At 44.7% G+C, this 15,238-nt stretch overlaps 1 protein-coding gene across 6 annotated transcripts in view; it reads right to left on the reverse strand.

Annotated features, from left to right (window-relative positions):
* The window catches only part of CPQ (carboxypeptidase Q), a 256,599-nt gene that overhangs the window by 70,158 nt on the left and 171,203 nt on the right, over positions 1-15,238 (reverse strand). For 2 of the 6 annotated variants that reach the window (XR_014579383.1, XR_014579384.1), the window contains exon 9: positions 1,330-1,414. The exons of 1 other annotated variant lie outside the window; for it this stretch is intronic. Coding sequence is in view for 3 of the 5 variants with exons in the window: in XM_083823351.1 (XP_083679477.1) it covers positions 9,700-9,802 (103 nt within the window). In the remaining 2 variants the exon portion in view is untranslated. Of the gene's footprint in view, positions 1-1,273; positions 1,415-7,050; positions 9,803-9,837; positions 10,164-15,238 lie in introns of those variants that run through there. 3 more of the 6 variants (XM_083823348.1, XM_083823351.1, XM_083823347.1) reach the window with 3 other exon arrangements.

The following is a 15,238-nucleotide window of genomic DNA, read 5'->3' on the forward strand; positions in this document are numbered from 1 at the left end:
TGTCCCACCAGCAGAACATCACCTCCTTCCCCTTGCTGTACTGACATTGTTTTTTAATTATGTAGTCCTTCAGCTGTGAATATTCATAAACTAGAAATAGAAGTGCCTGCCCGCCTCTGGGATTAATTCTTCACCATGCATCTATGGAGGGTGCGAAACACAGGTGCAATACTTGCTGGACGAAGGCTGAGGGATGGATTAATGCTTTTTTTTTTTTTCCTAGCTTAAATTACAAATGAAAATGTAGAGGTTATTCTGGTTGGGAAAATGCTCATTCTTCAAATGCCAGTGAGCTGACTGTGGGTCTAGAAAGATTTTCTGAGCTTTGTGAATGAGTAATGAGGACAGAAAGAAAGATAGACAGAAGGCGTACTTTAAAAGAAAGACTTTTCTGCCAGTGAAATGCATGTGACGAGTGCAAGTAAAAACACCTGAAGGTGAGATTGCTCCCTATGAAAAATTTTATATCAAAAGCAAATATAGGTCATTCCACTGAAAGAGGAGAGCGAACACGTTAGTCACAGAAGTCCTTTGTGAAATAATTGGCTTTACTGCTTTCTGCTTTACTCCAGGTAAAATCTTTTATGTGGACTGAGGAGCGACCTGGGCTCAGGCAGACACGTTAACCCGTGTCTCTTCAGCTTAAAAAGTAGATTCTCCCATCGGATCTGTCCTCCTGTCCCAGCACAACCTGCTCTTTCCCTTGAAGCCCACGCTAGCTGTCAGATGTCAGGACTACCGGCGTAACTCACCAGGCCATAGTCTCCTGCCTGCTACTCATTCAGTAGCACACAAGGGGCTAGCATTCATGCCCAGAGAGAGAAAAGAGAGTTTGAGCGACGCGAAGGTGTAGGTGCTGCTCAGTCCTGCAGTTCATAAGCTGAACTGGGTAAATTTGCAGACTTTTGCTGAGAAAGATTGAAGGGGATGCGAAGCAACCATGGTGTCATCTACTGCAGAAACCTCATGCATGACTTTACCCTAATTTAAATGACATCCATGTGAGGAACGGTGCTGTCTTTGATTTACTGAGGTGGGCAAACATAAAAAAGCTCCTCAGAGCTTCCAGTAATGCTCTGCTTCATGTGGATGCTGTCCCTGGGCTGAGGAACATCTCACAAGGGAAGCCGCAGGAGATGTGGTGTCCAGTGCTGCATGGTGCAGGCCACACATTGACCTCTGCAGATAAAAAAAATGTGGAGTAGCTGCTCGTTCAGGAAGAGTTATTCCTCTGCAGAGGACCAGGTGGGGACGCAGGGGGTGTGCAGTGGGGTAACAGAGGAGGGCGGCCCTGCTGGTGTAGGCCAGGAGGAGCTGTGGTTTCCATACCATCCTCTGACATCTCAGGCCTCTCCTGACTCCAGGTGCTGGTCTCTCACCCTTCAGGTTCTCAGAACATCAGATGTGGTTGGAGCTGAAAAAAAAACAAGTTTAAAAAAAAGTTGTCTTTTGCATGTCTTTGCCACTGCTGATGTAGAGCACAGCACCGCTAATGTTAATCTTTCGCCACGTTGCCAGTTCACATCGGCATGCCACATTTTTCTTTCTGAGCTGTGTGACTCCATGCTGCCTTCCCAGAGCTTGTGCTGATTTTCTGGTCTTATCCTACTGCGCAGACCTCTGATTTAGACCCATACTTGCTTGCTTAATATTGGCAGCCCTAAAAGGCTGGCCCAGGTTTTTGAGCAACACATTCATTCTCATGCACGCACTGCACTGAACTTTCCAAGCCATCCCTTTAAAAACTCGCCCTGCAGAGCAAGGACGAGTGGCCAGAGATGAGGAAACCTTCAATCCTCTGTTTCCTCCTCCCGCTCCTCTTTAAGTCAATATCAGAAGGGAAATGGGCCAAAGCTTGAAGCTTTTAATGTGAATGAGGCACTTTGATATTGCTGGCAAGGGAGCCGATCGGACAAGCTTCGCTATTCTTAATTCTGGAAAACAACGGAGCAGTATGGTATCACACCCTGCCTCAGGCGAGGCCAGCTCAGATCAAGCAGGAAACCAAATGTTGATGTTTCAGAGATTTCTTAGCTCTGAGGTACTCTAACACACTGAAATGGTTGTGCCACAGAAATGGGATTCAATGCGCTCGCTATTTTCTCACACTGCTTGAACACCCACGAGGGGTTCCCATGAATGCCTGCCTGCAAGCAGGCAGGGGGTTGCTGATGCCATAATTATCTTGAAATGGCTGCATTGCTTTTTTTATTGGATTAGCATTAAAAGCCCAAATATGAGCTTTCTGTGGGATGCTTCTGTGTAATTAGATGCTAGAAGACATGTAAATGTATATCTGCCGGGGCAGGAGCTAACTCAATCCGTCATTTATAAGCAAGCAACAGGGTCGCTTTGTTGTCCCGGGATTGCACAGTGTCACCAAGCGAGCCCTAAGCTGGGTCTTGGGGCTGCCAGTGAGCACAGGTCCATTTAGGGTCACTTATGACAGGGGCTGAACACAGGATAAATACCCATCCGACAAAAGCCATGTTTGAAAATATGTTTATTGTGTCAGATTTCATGAGCAGTAGCTATTTCTCCATTCAAGCTGAATGATAGCATTCAGCTTGCACACTTACTCATCCTGACAGCTAACAAGATAAACATGTCAGCGTGTGATTTGCCAAATATTTTCCCGTGGAATTCAGGCAGGAGTTGCCAAAGGAGCTGGCTTTTGGCAGGGGATCGCTGCACTCCAGCATACACACACGCAGCATGCATGGCAAGCAAAACACGCACCACCAAATCCACTAGGGATGTTTTCCTGGTGCACTTCGACTCTGCCCACCATGGCACTCTCCTGACCCATTATAAAGCTCCAGAAATCCTGATTTTGCTGCACAGGATAATTGCACAGGGAAGATCTGCTGTTCCTGCAGGTTTAGCAGGTGCCAGGAGCTGGACAATGTTCATTAGACCTTGGCAGCAGAGGCTTCAAAGGGCAGCGCTGGCAAGTCCCGAATTGGCTTTGCCTTTCATTGCAGGGCAGTTCTTCCCGGAGACTGAGCTGGCGACCTTTATCAGAGCGAGTTTTATTTACAGATTGGGAAATGGCAGAATGTCCTTTAAGATGAAAGAAATCAAAACACAAGAGAAAAGAAAGATTTTGCAGGAGCAAAAGCTCTGACAGGAGATCTGTTTGGAGAAGTCTGTATAAACAGACCTGTTGGGCTGATATCTCATATTTTAGCCACAGCTCGTTGGAGCCTTTAGGTTGATAATGAAGGGACTTTTAGGCTTTGGACTCCCCAGTGCATCTGTCTTTTAATAATAATGCAGCTATTTCCTCACACACTTTCAGCTGACTACAGTGCACTTGTCCCATCCGCTTGGTTTTGTGTTCCCTCTCTGCTCTGTTACCAGCAGATAACACTCACTGCCTCAGTATTTTTTACCTTGAAGATGCTCAGAAGTGTTTTGCAGCCTCCTGGCCTCTTCCAGGTGTCTATTCCCACCTATGAATGAAGACTGATTCCTCCATTGCTAATAAGAGCCTTTGCGTGAAGAACAGAAACATCTCACAGCACAAGGCATGCCAGGGAGCCAACCAGGACCTTGACAGCCCGGCTCATTGCCCCAAATCCCCTTTGCAGCCCAAGCTGTGCCCTAGGTCTCCAACCTGGAAGCTGGGCACTGCAATGCTGCAGTTCCCAGTGAAACCTAGGGGAAGGGCCCACTGCTCTCCCCAGCCAGTGTTGGGGATGCTCAGGAGAGCAGGCTCCCCTCCTCCGCATCCCTCAGGATGTCAGCATGAGGCTAGTGGCAAAAGCTGAGAGGGCTCCAGAAAAGCCCAGGAAAAGGTGTGATATAAGGAGACCTCTTTCTTTACCTGGCTGTGCTAGAGCAAGAGGTTTTCCTCTCCTGAGCTGCCTCCTATAGACAGTACTGGGCTGGTGGGAAAGCCCCTGACTTTCCCTTTCATGCCATACCCTCACAGCAACTCGCTATGTTTTAAGCCGAATCTACTGCACCAAAACTTTTACTTAAAGATATTTAAGTAGCAGCACACAACTCTGTGTTATACCAAGGGTAACAAGGGTAAATTATGATTCACTTAAAGCTCAACTCTTCTCAAGATGCAAATCTCCTATAAGTGCTGCTGCTGGTCAACAACGGATCCACCTTTCAGGCAACCCACAGACATGGAGCCATCCATATTAGTCACGTAACAGTGAAGGTTCCTGCCATCCTATAAACACGAAATAAAGATAGTTTGCATTTCTACAAGTTCTACATGACTTGAGCCTGATAACTCCACTGGGAGGTGTCCCCCATTAAGGCAGACAGGAATTCAGGTCAACCAGTTGCCCGTGGCCACACAGGAGAGAATGGAGCAGAGGTGAACAGGGGATTCCTGGCCACCAGGCTGAGCTCTCCACCTATGTCTCCCTCCACCTCCAATGGACCATCCATACTGAGAAAATATCAGATATCTGGGTGCTAAAGTGCTGGGTGAAATAAGAATGTGGGCAGTCCATAAGGATCTCCTATTTCCCAGTGCTAGTTAGTTTGGTTTTGCTTAGCTTGCTTCTGAAATACTTCATCAGCACTTTAGTGGAAGGCACTTTTCAAAAGAACTCACCCCCCGCTGCACTTGTGACAGTCCTAAAAAGAAACACTGCTCTGATTCCTTGCTTGTACGGCTTCCCTCCAACCCATGCTGTGTCCCACCCATCAGCTCAAGTTCTTGCCACCCTACCCCAAAGCCACGTCCCCACCCTGACCCGTCTTTGCTGTGGCTGCACAGTAAGAATGCCCCTGCAGTGTCCCAGAGGCCAAACCCAACACATTGTCTTCACCATGCTCTTGAGGGTATCGTGACAGAATCTGCCCTTTTGGCTTTCCCTTTGCAGACTGCCTGCAGGAAACATGCTCCCTCCACTACCACATGGATGCCCAGGTGATGTTCCCTCCACAGAAGTGATGTGTGAGCTACTACACTGTGGTCACAGCTACAAATCAGAAGATGCCAGAATTGGCTGGCTCAGCAAGGCTGCCCACCATCTTCTGGTTTTGACTGATTTGCCAGAAGACAACATATGAAAAGACTGCAGCAACAGCTAGGTTTGCTCATGGACCATTCTTCTGGCTGTACAGCATCTCTGACTCTTATTTCTCCATCCTGGCCTCACCTCCCCATTTCTCGGACCAACTTAAAGGCTGATAAACCACAGTGATGTGCATGTGTGCAGGCCCATGCAACAAGAAAAATGTTGTCTTATCTCAAAATAAGGTACTGGTTAGCCTGGTCTTCAGTCCGTATTTGAAATCTAGTTCAGAATATGTGGTTTCATCTCCAAACACCACATTTGCTCCTCTCTGTTGGACAGAATGGCCTCTGTGGGTAGCAGTACTTTTTTGGATAGTGGACATACCCTTGCTCTACGGGCCTCCTTTTCCAGCCCTCCTGTTTCTGACCACTGGTGGTCATGATGGGGAGAGAGAGGTTTCTCCCATCTCCTCCCAGGTGCTGGCTAGAGCAGAGTGAAGACTAAAGCTTAAGCATTGTCTTTGTCCATAAGACCTTCAGGTTGTGCTTCTGCTGCATCCAGTTGAAACCAAAGCTCCGAGGGATGACTGAGCCCCTCAGGCCCTGTCTTGGACCAGCCATAAGGCCAACCTCAGCAGAAAACTGTCACAAGCCCAGGAACTCAAACAATGGAAACATATTGGAATATAGGCAAAGGCAGCAGACTTCCCTGCAGGCTCTGTGGTGTGTTTTTAGATGTGGATCTTGGATTTGGGGGCAGGTTTGGGGCTTGCTGGTGCCTGGAAGGGTCAACATGGGCACATCACACACTCACTCGGGTATGGTCTGGCTGAGGCCTTTAGGAACGATCCCCCTTCATGAATTTCTTCTGCTCCAGTGTTTCTCTACAAGGCATCCACATCTCAGAGCAGCTGAAGGCTCTGCCTCTGCTGGTGGTGGTGGGACCAGCCCTTTAGGGACAGAGAGATTGTGACCAGTTCCTCTGCAGAGGACGGGAAGGCAGCTTGTGTCCCTTCCCTGTGTCTTCCATAGGATAAATCAACACTCTGGCTTTTCCTTTGATCCACTGGTATTTCTGAAGGAATTTACACGGCCTTTAATGTGGGCTGTTAAACAGCAAAGGGTTATAAACGGAGGCCACACTTAACCAGAAATCAATAAGTTGCAATGGAAATACTCTGTGCTGTGTGCAAAGGGCCCAGACTGTCAGAAAAAACAGCCTTGAATTGTTTTGTGCCAGCATGGGCTTGGTCCGAGCGGGGGGTAGAGACATTCAGCTCCAGGACAGTGCAGAGGGCTGCTTGATCAGAGAGGGACCCTCAGGGAGAGAAGGGAGGGAAAGAAGAGGAGTGGCTGTATTTTGGGACCCAGTATTTCAACTGGTCATCACAGATGATGAACTGGATATTGGGCAAAGGTAATAGGAATAGCCTGAAGTTTGTGACTGCTCCAGCTCTGAAGAATCAGCAATGCGCTCAGACTCCACACGGCTGGGAGAGGCAGGCAGAGATGCAGCTGGTAATTACAGACTGCAAACAGGCAGCACGAGATGACGAACAGGGAAAAGTTTAGCCTATCATGTAGCAACTCAAATCACAGCTCTAAATATGACTGAAATCCAGCTTAAAATGCAGAGATTTGCTGCAACTCTAAGTCCACCTGTGTTTAATCTGTTGCATTATATTTATAATTTCACCATAGCATAATTTAATGCTAGGCTGTGTTTTGGTATTTCAAGATACTGTCAAAAGGTTGAGCTGAATAAAGGGAAAAAGAAACAAACAGATAGGGGACAATTTCAAAGAAACATAACATCCAAAAACACCACAAACCAATATACATAAAAAAGAATTTTGAAAATGATTTTGTAAGTTTTCTCCTGAACTCATTAGAATAGATAATATCTGAGGAGTCTTACCTTTGAACTTTCCCTTCTATATCCTCATTGTTTGAAAAGTTGGTGAGAGGGGAATAAGACCTCAGAATCTCATAGCCCAGAGACCTACTCTGCCACTTGCAAAGGAGAAGAAAGATCCCCATGAATGAAGAAAAAATGAAGGAATAAAAACCATTTAAGTCTCAAATCTGGAAATACCTAAGTGATTATTTGTGATGATTCTCTTTCCTTCCCAAACTTCAGAAGGAAATTAATTCTTTCCATAAATGTCACTCCTTCTTTGGGGAAAAAAGAAGATGATTCATGCAGAAAATTTCCACCAGGTCCAGTTGTAACATCTTTGCTATTTTAAGTGGCATGTAATCAAACCGCATTCTTATATCCATTTATAGATACTTATGTCATACAAAAAATGCAACCTTGAACTCAGCCATTCACATACAAGAATATGAGTTGATATCAGGTTAATTTATTTTACATCATCTTGTAGGAATATTTCATTAACAGAGATGATTAAAAAAGTAATGTCTTGACAAATAAAAAGGAAATCAGTTGTGGAGATCCTGCTGAAATTACATACTGAAAATGTTTCATATGGATGTAAAGTAATACAGCCCAGGAAGAGAAGATGATGAAGCTCTACAATGCATGAAAATGGAGCTATTTTGCAGGAAAGGCATTCCACAGCAATTTCTCTTTATAGGCATGTACTGTGCAAGCCAGGAAGTACACACTGTGAAGCTTGCACTGCAATTTCTTTCCCACCCATCGTTCCCCAAACAGTGTTCAAATCAATGGCATTTCAGATTTCTAATCAGTATTCTTTGTGCAACTACTTAGAAACAAAGCAAGCAAACAAACAAAAGCAACAACAACAAAACGTTAAAAAAAATAATCATAAAAACTAACAAAACAACCATCACCACCAAAACTGTTAGTGGATGTTTTAATGTATGTTTAATTATAGAGTTGCAGTTTTAAATCCCAGGGCCTGATGCTAAGGTTGGACTGTGCTCCCATTGAAGTTAATGAAATGTTTGTCTAAGTAAAAAAAAAACAGGGAGGCTAGAAGCAAATTGGAAACTTAGCTGAGATCGTATCTGGCTATTCACAGGTATGGCCAATAGTATATGCAATCTGTATAAGGGCTTGCCTTATACAGCAAGTACACAAAACACAGGTCCAGTATGATCATTTGAGTTTAAAAGTTTTTCCCTTGCTTACAGAACTTCAGCGCCGCTAGGACTGGATTTTCTGTATGGCATTTACCTGCACATACACAGACTTACTGTGCTAGAGATCTCTAAGTTTTAATGGTGACTCATAGGTATCTAAATTAATTATTGCTTATCATAATAATTAGGACCTGCAGGCCTACTCTAATTTTGAATGCAGGTGTGGGAAGGAGATGAAAGTTTATTGTTTCAAATTATTTTATTTTTCAGTGCATTATGGTAGGAGAGATTTGAAAAGACAGGAAGACTGGGTCAATTCAGCTGAGGTTTTTGTTACACTCCCTAATGCGATTAATATGTTAGTGCTGTGAAAAACAAACGACAACAACAAATGCTGTCAGAAATTCCTGGAACAAAATTATTGTCTGTAACATGGTCCTAGCTGATCAGTGCATGCATAGAATCACAGAAGCACAGAATCACAGAATGGTTCGGGTTGGAAGGGACCTTAAAGCCCACCCAGTTCCAGCCCCCTGCCATGGGCAGGGACACCTCCCACCAGCCCAGGTTGCCCAAAGCCCCATCCAGCCTGGCCTTGAGCACCTCCAGGGATGGGGCATTCTGTGGGCAACCTGTGCCAGTGCCTCATCACCCTTACAATGAAGAATCTATTTATTATATGTAATCTAAATCTCCCCTCTTTCAGTTTAAAGCCATTGCCCCTTGTCCTATCACTACACCCCCTGACAAAGAGTCCCTCCCCAGCTTTCCTGTAGCCCCCTTTAGGCACTGGAAGGCCGCTGTAAGGTCTGCCTGGGGCCTTCTCTTCTCCAGGCTGAACAACCCCAGCTCTCTCAGCCTGTCTGCATAGGAGAGGTGCTCCAGCCCCTTGGTCATCTTCATGGCCTCCTCAAGACTCTCTCCAACAGATCCATGTCCTTGTGCTGGGGGCCCCAGAGCTGAACGCAGGCTCCAGGTGGGGTCTCACAAGAGCAGAGCAGAGGGGGACAATCACCTCCCTCGCCCTGCTGGCCACGCTGCTTTTGGTGCAGCCCAGGGTACGGTTGGCTTTCTGGGCTGCAAGCACACGTTGCTGGCTCATGTTGAGCTTCTCATCCGCCACCACCCCCAGGTCCTTCTCGTCAGGGCTGCCCTCAATCCATTCCCCACCCAGCCTGTATTTGTGCTTGGGATTGCCCTGGCCCAGATGCAGGACCTCACACTCGGCCTAGTTGAACCTCACGAGGCTCACACAGGCCCACCTCTCAGGCCTGCCCAGGTCCCTCTGGATGGCAGCCCTTCCCTCCGGCGTGTCAACCACACCACACAGCTTGGTGTCATCAGGAAACTTGCTGAGGGTGCACTCAATTTCTCTGTCCATGTCACCAACAAAGATGTTAAATTACGCTGCTCCCATGATGTGATGCATCGCAGTCATACACTCCATACCCACTTCCAGAGCATACAAAAAGAAATTTGGAGTTTGCGATGAGAACATGGGCTCTTGGCAGGTGACTGGATAAAGGCTCACAGCCTCTGTTTTCTTCCGGAAAGTTCTATTGCTGTGGAAAACTTCTCTGCAGGTGGAAGAACTGCCCGCTCTCCTTCACCAGCATCCTTCATTTCCGGGATTTGACCTACACCCAAGACAGAGGACACTTCTTGACCTCAGCCCAGCAAAACGAGCAGCCTGGGCTCTCCCCAGCTGGGAATCCTTTCCCAGGGCAGCCATGGGCACTCCTGACAGGGAAATAAACCATCGGCAGTCAAACAAAAGCATCCATTCTGAACTCCAAATCCCAAACACTAGGCCTTAACACACTACAGATCCATTTACTTAATTATAACTAATACTACTTGTTCCTTCTTTAAAGAATTCAACATTCATTTGGGAGTCACCACCTACATTCACGTGCATATGTAAAATGTCACATCTTCTAGGGATCTCCAGTAAGATCTGCCTTTATTTCCAACCACTGCACAGGCCAAAATTTTCCAGCATGTTCAGTTGCTTCTCAGATTAATTATTTACTTGAGAATCGTGATTAGGAGCTGATAATGCAATATTTCTTAGATGATCCAGTGAGATGTGGGCCTCCTGCTGTGAAGAACAGAAAAGCTGCATGAAGGGGTCTGCTCTATTCCTTCTCCAAAGGACTGCAGAAGAAACTGGAAGAAGTCAAATATCTGTGATTTCTACAGCATCTGCTACGAGCAAGTAAAATAAAAATAAAAGATCAAGGACTTATTTTTATTAAACACAGCCAATCATCTTGCACTGCAGCCTGGTTTTCACTTGGATGTCCATTATATCTCTGACACAAGAAAAAGTCAAATGCAGAAGGCAGAAGGAAAATCCTCTCCTTCTCATCTGTATATGAAAATAACAACAACAACAACAAAACCACAAATGTAGTGTGGGTGCAGCTGAGCTCAGGGATGCTGCTGAAGGCTCTGTGTGGTGCATAGCTTCTTCCTGCTCGTATGGGGAGGAATGAAGACCCTGGCTCTATTTATCTGCAAAGCAGGAGTCTGTAGCTTGGGGAATTACATGAACTAGACAAATAAACTCTGTTCTGGCTCTTCTTTTATGCTTCTTTTCACAATGCCTCTCCCTACTACTTTCCTCTTCCAAGAACTTCTCGGTATATTTTCTACACTGCCTTTTACACATGGAAAAAAGTTTACTAGGCCAATCAAAGCAGCTGCTGCCTACATTCAGCTAACTCCTTCCTATACGTAAATAAATAAAAGGGTAGACCTACTCTCATGTTCTTACAAAAAAAAATAAGTAAAAAAACACTTTTTTTTTTTAAAATGCATTTAAATTAAACCAACCTGTGCAATTAATAACTTCTAGAACTGCATGGTCTGATTTTTGTCAGGCTTTACCTCCCTCCATATAGGTACCAGTGACTTTAAGTCAGGAATGTGTCTCTAAATATCTTCCTTGTGCATCTAATAAGCTTTAGCACAGGATAGAAAACATGATAGTCTTTGCAATATGCATTTGCAAGCAAGATCTGTATTTTATGTTTAATACACCTGATATAAGAACACTCCACATCTTACAGCATCATCTAACAAACAGAGGGCACTTTTGTACTTTGCTGTATATTTCATTAACATTGAAACTGCTAACATTCCCTTTACCAGTGTTGGAAAGGAAGCAATGCCAAGGAATATCTTTCAGACTACAAACGGGTAGACTGGGATGGTGGCTGTGCCTCACCCACTGGTCTGTCACCGTGCTGACACGGGTTATCTCAGGACTTGTGGAAAGACCCACTGCTGTTCCTACACCTCCATGTGGAGCCAAAGCAGCTGCTCGCCTATTGGGAAAACAAATCCCATGGCCAGAAGCCAGCAAACTCCTATTCTCCAGCCCTGGTGTCTTACAGCTGTAGCCTGTTTCAGAAACTGCACAGGCGATGGTAGCCCTCACTTGTGGTCCTTCCAAAGGACCAGGAGCCAATGCCAGGGACCGTTTGGGATTACTTCAGGGCTGGCCAGCCAAAGGCACCATTAACCTACAATTGCTTCTCAAGTAAGTAGAAAATCTTGGGTAAACATGGATTTCAGTTACAAATGGCTGCTTCCAGCCATTCAGCTGGAAGGGTCAGCCGATACCACTAAATGGATACAGTTCACTCAGATATTGATTTTGGAGATATTAGTGTGATCTTGCACCACTTTCTACAACTCTGTGTAACGGTAGGCATTACAGTACATTAGTGCAAGATGACTGTGGAGAAGGCCCAGCAGCTGAAGTGTTTGAATTTGGCAGTGAGTGGAGCTAGCCTGGCTCTGTGCATTCAAGATCTGCAACTGGCTTTACTAAAATGTCAGCTCTAAATACTCCATAAAATACATTATAGGTTCTCCTCGACAAAACCCAAAATCACAATGATTGTAACTGGCTTTGTGCCTTCTAATTTTTTTATCAGGTTTCCCAAATCTCCTCTGTTTTTACACAGAACTAGGTCTATATATAGCAACAACCTAAATTCACTGAGGAACTTACTTTTTCCACCACATCTTCACCATGAAGCCAAGAGAAACAGCAGTTTTATAACTGAGTTTCCTTTGAGAGTATGGGGTTTCTTCAGACTTGAGACTCAGAGGAAAATACAGCACAGAAAGCTGTGCTCAGTGTCCAACTTCGTGGAAGTTCCCTCAGTCTGAGGAGCAACACATGCCAGTCACTGGCTTGCAAGCTGTAACGCTGATCCTTTCTGAGCCCTAGTGCCATGCCAAATCTAAGTCCCAGCAGGGAGCACTTGTTTATATTCAAGTCTCAAGGGACAGGCTTTCCTCTGGTTGTTTTCATAGACTCACAGACTCACAGAATGGTTTGGGTTGGAAGGGACCTTAAAGCCCACCCAGTTCCAGCCCCCTGCCATGGGCAGGGACACCTCCCACCAGCCCAGGTTGCCCAAAGCCCCATCCAGCCTGGCCTTGAGCACGTCCAGGGATGGGGCATCCACAGCTTCTCTGGGCAACTTCTCTGTGTTTTTTATTTATTTACTTATTTATTTATTTATTTATTTTTATTGTTTCCCCAAAGACACAGTCAGGATTAAAGGGATGTTCGCTGCCTATCACCATCCAAACCCAAAGGAAGCAACATGGAAAAAAAAATGAAAAAAAAAAAAAACTCTAAAAATTAAATTTCAAGAGCTTTTCTAGTTGTAATGAGACTTTTCTACATTGCACCAGAACACCACGAAGCTGCACCAGTACATGACAGTTAATACAAGTGCCCAGAAAGCACCACTGGAAGATGGGGATGGAGAGGAGTCTCTTGATGTAAACAACTTGAACCACAGAGACTGCCTGGGTTTGAGGGTAAATAGGTAGCTGTGCGAATGAAGAAAGAAAAATATTTTAAAGTCTTAAAATATAGCTGGGTTTTGTTTTTGTTGCATTAAAATCTTGTTTGCTTTGAGGTCTTGTTGGGCTTCGTAGCTAGGTCTAGGAGGTGGGGAGAGGTGGGAAATAAAAGACTTTAAGCGACACAATGAAAAACAGTATACAGCACTCACGGCAGGGCTGGCCTTTGTGCCAGCAACAGTCTTTTCATTTCACACAGCACAAAGGAAGATAGCAGCGAGTTTTCTCAAAACAAAACAAAACTCCGTCTATCTCTCTGCAGCCAGTCAAGAAGAGAATGCAACTTTTTGTGAAATGTTGCCAAAATGATACAGACACCTTGAGGGAATGATTTTCAGTTTCTCGTGAAAGCTCTTGTTTTGCACAAATTAGACTGTTGTAACACTTTGCTTCGCAGAAGTTTTGATCTTTTACCTCAGACGCAAAGTGCCCAGGATGCAAATGGTTGAATTCTTGCAAGCACCCTAGCTTGCATTATATTACTCCTGTCTTAATGACTTTACGTCGGCTCCCAGGAAAGTCATGTATTGATTCTGAAGTTCTCTTCATTAACTGCCATTAAGAAACTTTCAGAGGACATGCTACATCATAGCTCTCTGATCTTCTTTCTATTTATTAACCACACTATTCTTTAAAATGCAAATCAGCTGACTATTTAATTTGACCTGAATTATGAATCCTTAAAACACGAAAGAGAGATTTGCTGTAAGATACATCATCAGAAAAATTCAGTAGTGAGAAAATGTGCACCTTCCTTTTATCTCCCACAACCACACCTTTCTCCTGCTGCAAAACGTGTCACTTCAACTGTGCAGTATCTTTTGCTTCACCCATGATCAAAAATGTGCAATCATTTTTTTCTTTCTAAAGATTAAAGTGTAAAAACAATCTTTGATGCACTCTTATTCCTGTTGTTTACACTGAAGTATTAGATAGCAACCTACAGTCCTACCTAAAGCCCTTTGGGGGGAAGGGATGCAAGTCTGGACATTTCAGAGTCTCCTCTATAAAGACAGGTGAGCCAGAAATGCCCTTTGGATTTCGCAAGCCTGCTCTGGATGTGTTATTGAGATATTGAATTTTTAGTGACATACTGAAGGCAAATAGCACAGTGATATGACGGCCGAAGAGCACTGCCCCCATGATCCATGCAGCAGTTTTCCTTCCACCTGTTATCCTCCTGCTGCTGCTGAAATCCCACGAAGGCAGCTGACCTCAGAGAGCTGGAGAAGCAGCAAAACAGTTGGGCTTTTCTCCCTTTCTTCCTTCAATTAAGAATCACTGCATGCAATATAAATAAATCATCAACATCTGCAGTCACACAAACTCCATTTTCTCCTAGATGACAAATCAAAGGGCAGATTTTTTATGCCTGAAGATTGTGCAAGCACATTGACCACCAGTGTTATCCCACTGGTCAGTTACAAGCTCCAAGAAGTTTGCAGAGGAGATTCGCTGCAAAGAAAACTTGCTCAGGGGAAATAGTGGGAAGCCCATCAATTCCAAACTTTAAAGTAAACCTTGACAAAAGACTCAGAACTGACTGCATGAAACAATCCTCTGTGAAAGGAAAAAGAAAGATGAAAAGCCCTGCTACAGCAATATTACACACTGCAGTTTCCAACCACAACTTCGTACAAGAGTTCTGGCACCAAGGGTTGTTGTTTCCAATTTCCCTTGAACCAGAATCCTAATAAAAGTGCACCGAGATCAGCTGATTTTCACCTACTTGGGTGATGAACAGTAACGAACCCATCACTTGTACACTTCTTCCTTCCAGCTGGCTTAGGTCTGCTTAAAGCTGCTTTAAACTTCCAAGCCTGCCATCAGCCAGCCCAAGTCTTGGTCCTATAACAACATCTGAGGCAACTGGAGTGTTTCCTGGATTCAAACTTCTAACTTCTTATGTAGTTGCACTAAAAGTAGGCATTTTGGTCTTCAGTTTCCTCTTTATTTTTTCCAGCTCACGGAACAGTTGAGTGCCTCAGGTACGATAGTGCTATGTTACTGTACGTGGGCGCATTACGAATTTCTCATCTTCCCACTTGCACTTCTTGGCATTTTACTTTATACATCCCATTTCCCTAAAGATGTCGAGGTATTTTTCCACACTAAATGCAAGACATAAATACGGTGTTCATTCCTTCTCTTTGTCATGTGGCATTAAATTGGTTTCGGTGGTCGTTGCTGGCAAACTGATGTGGTTTCTGAAATCTGGAGCCTGACTCCAGTTTAGAGGGGAGCAGCATCTCAGATCCATTGTACGTAATTGCTGGTTCGACT

The sequence above is a fragment of the Anser anser genome (genome assembly GCF_964211835.1).
Source record: "Anser anser genome assembly, chromosome: 2".
In the NCBI taxonomy this organism is placed as follows: domain Eukaryota; kingdom Metazoa; phylum Chordata; class Aves; order Anseriformes; family Anatidae; genus Anser; species Anser anser.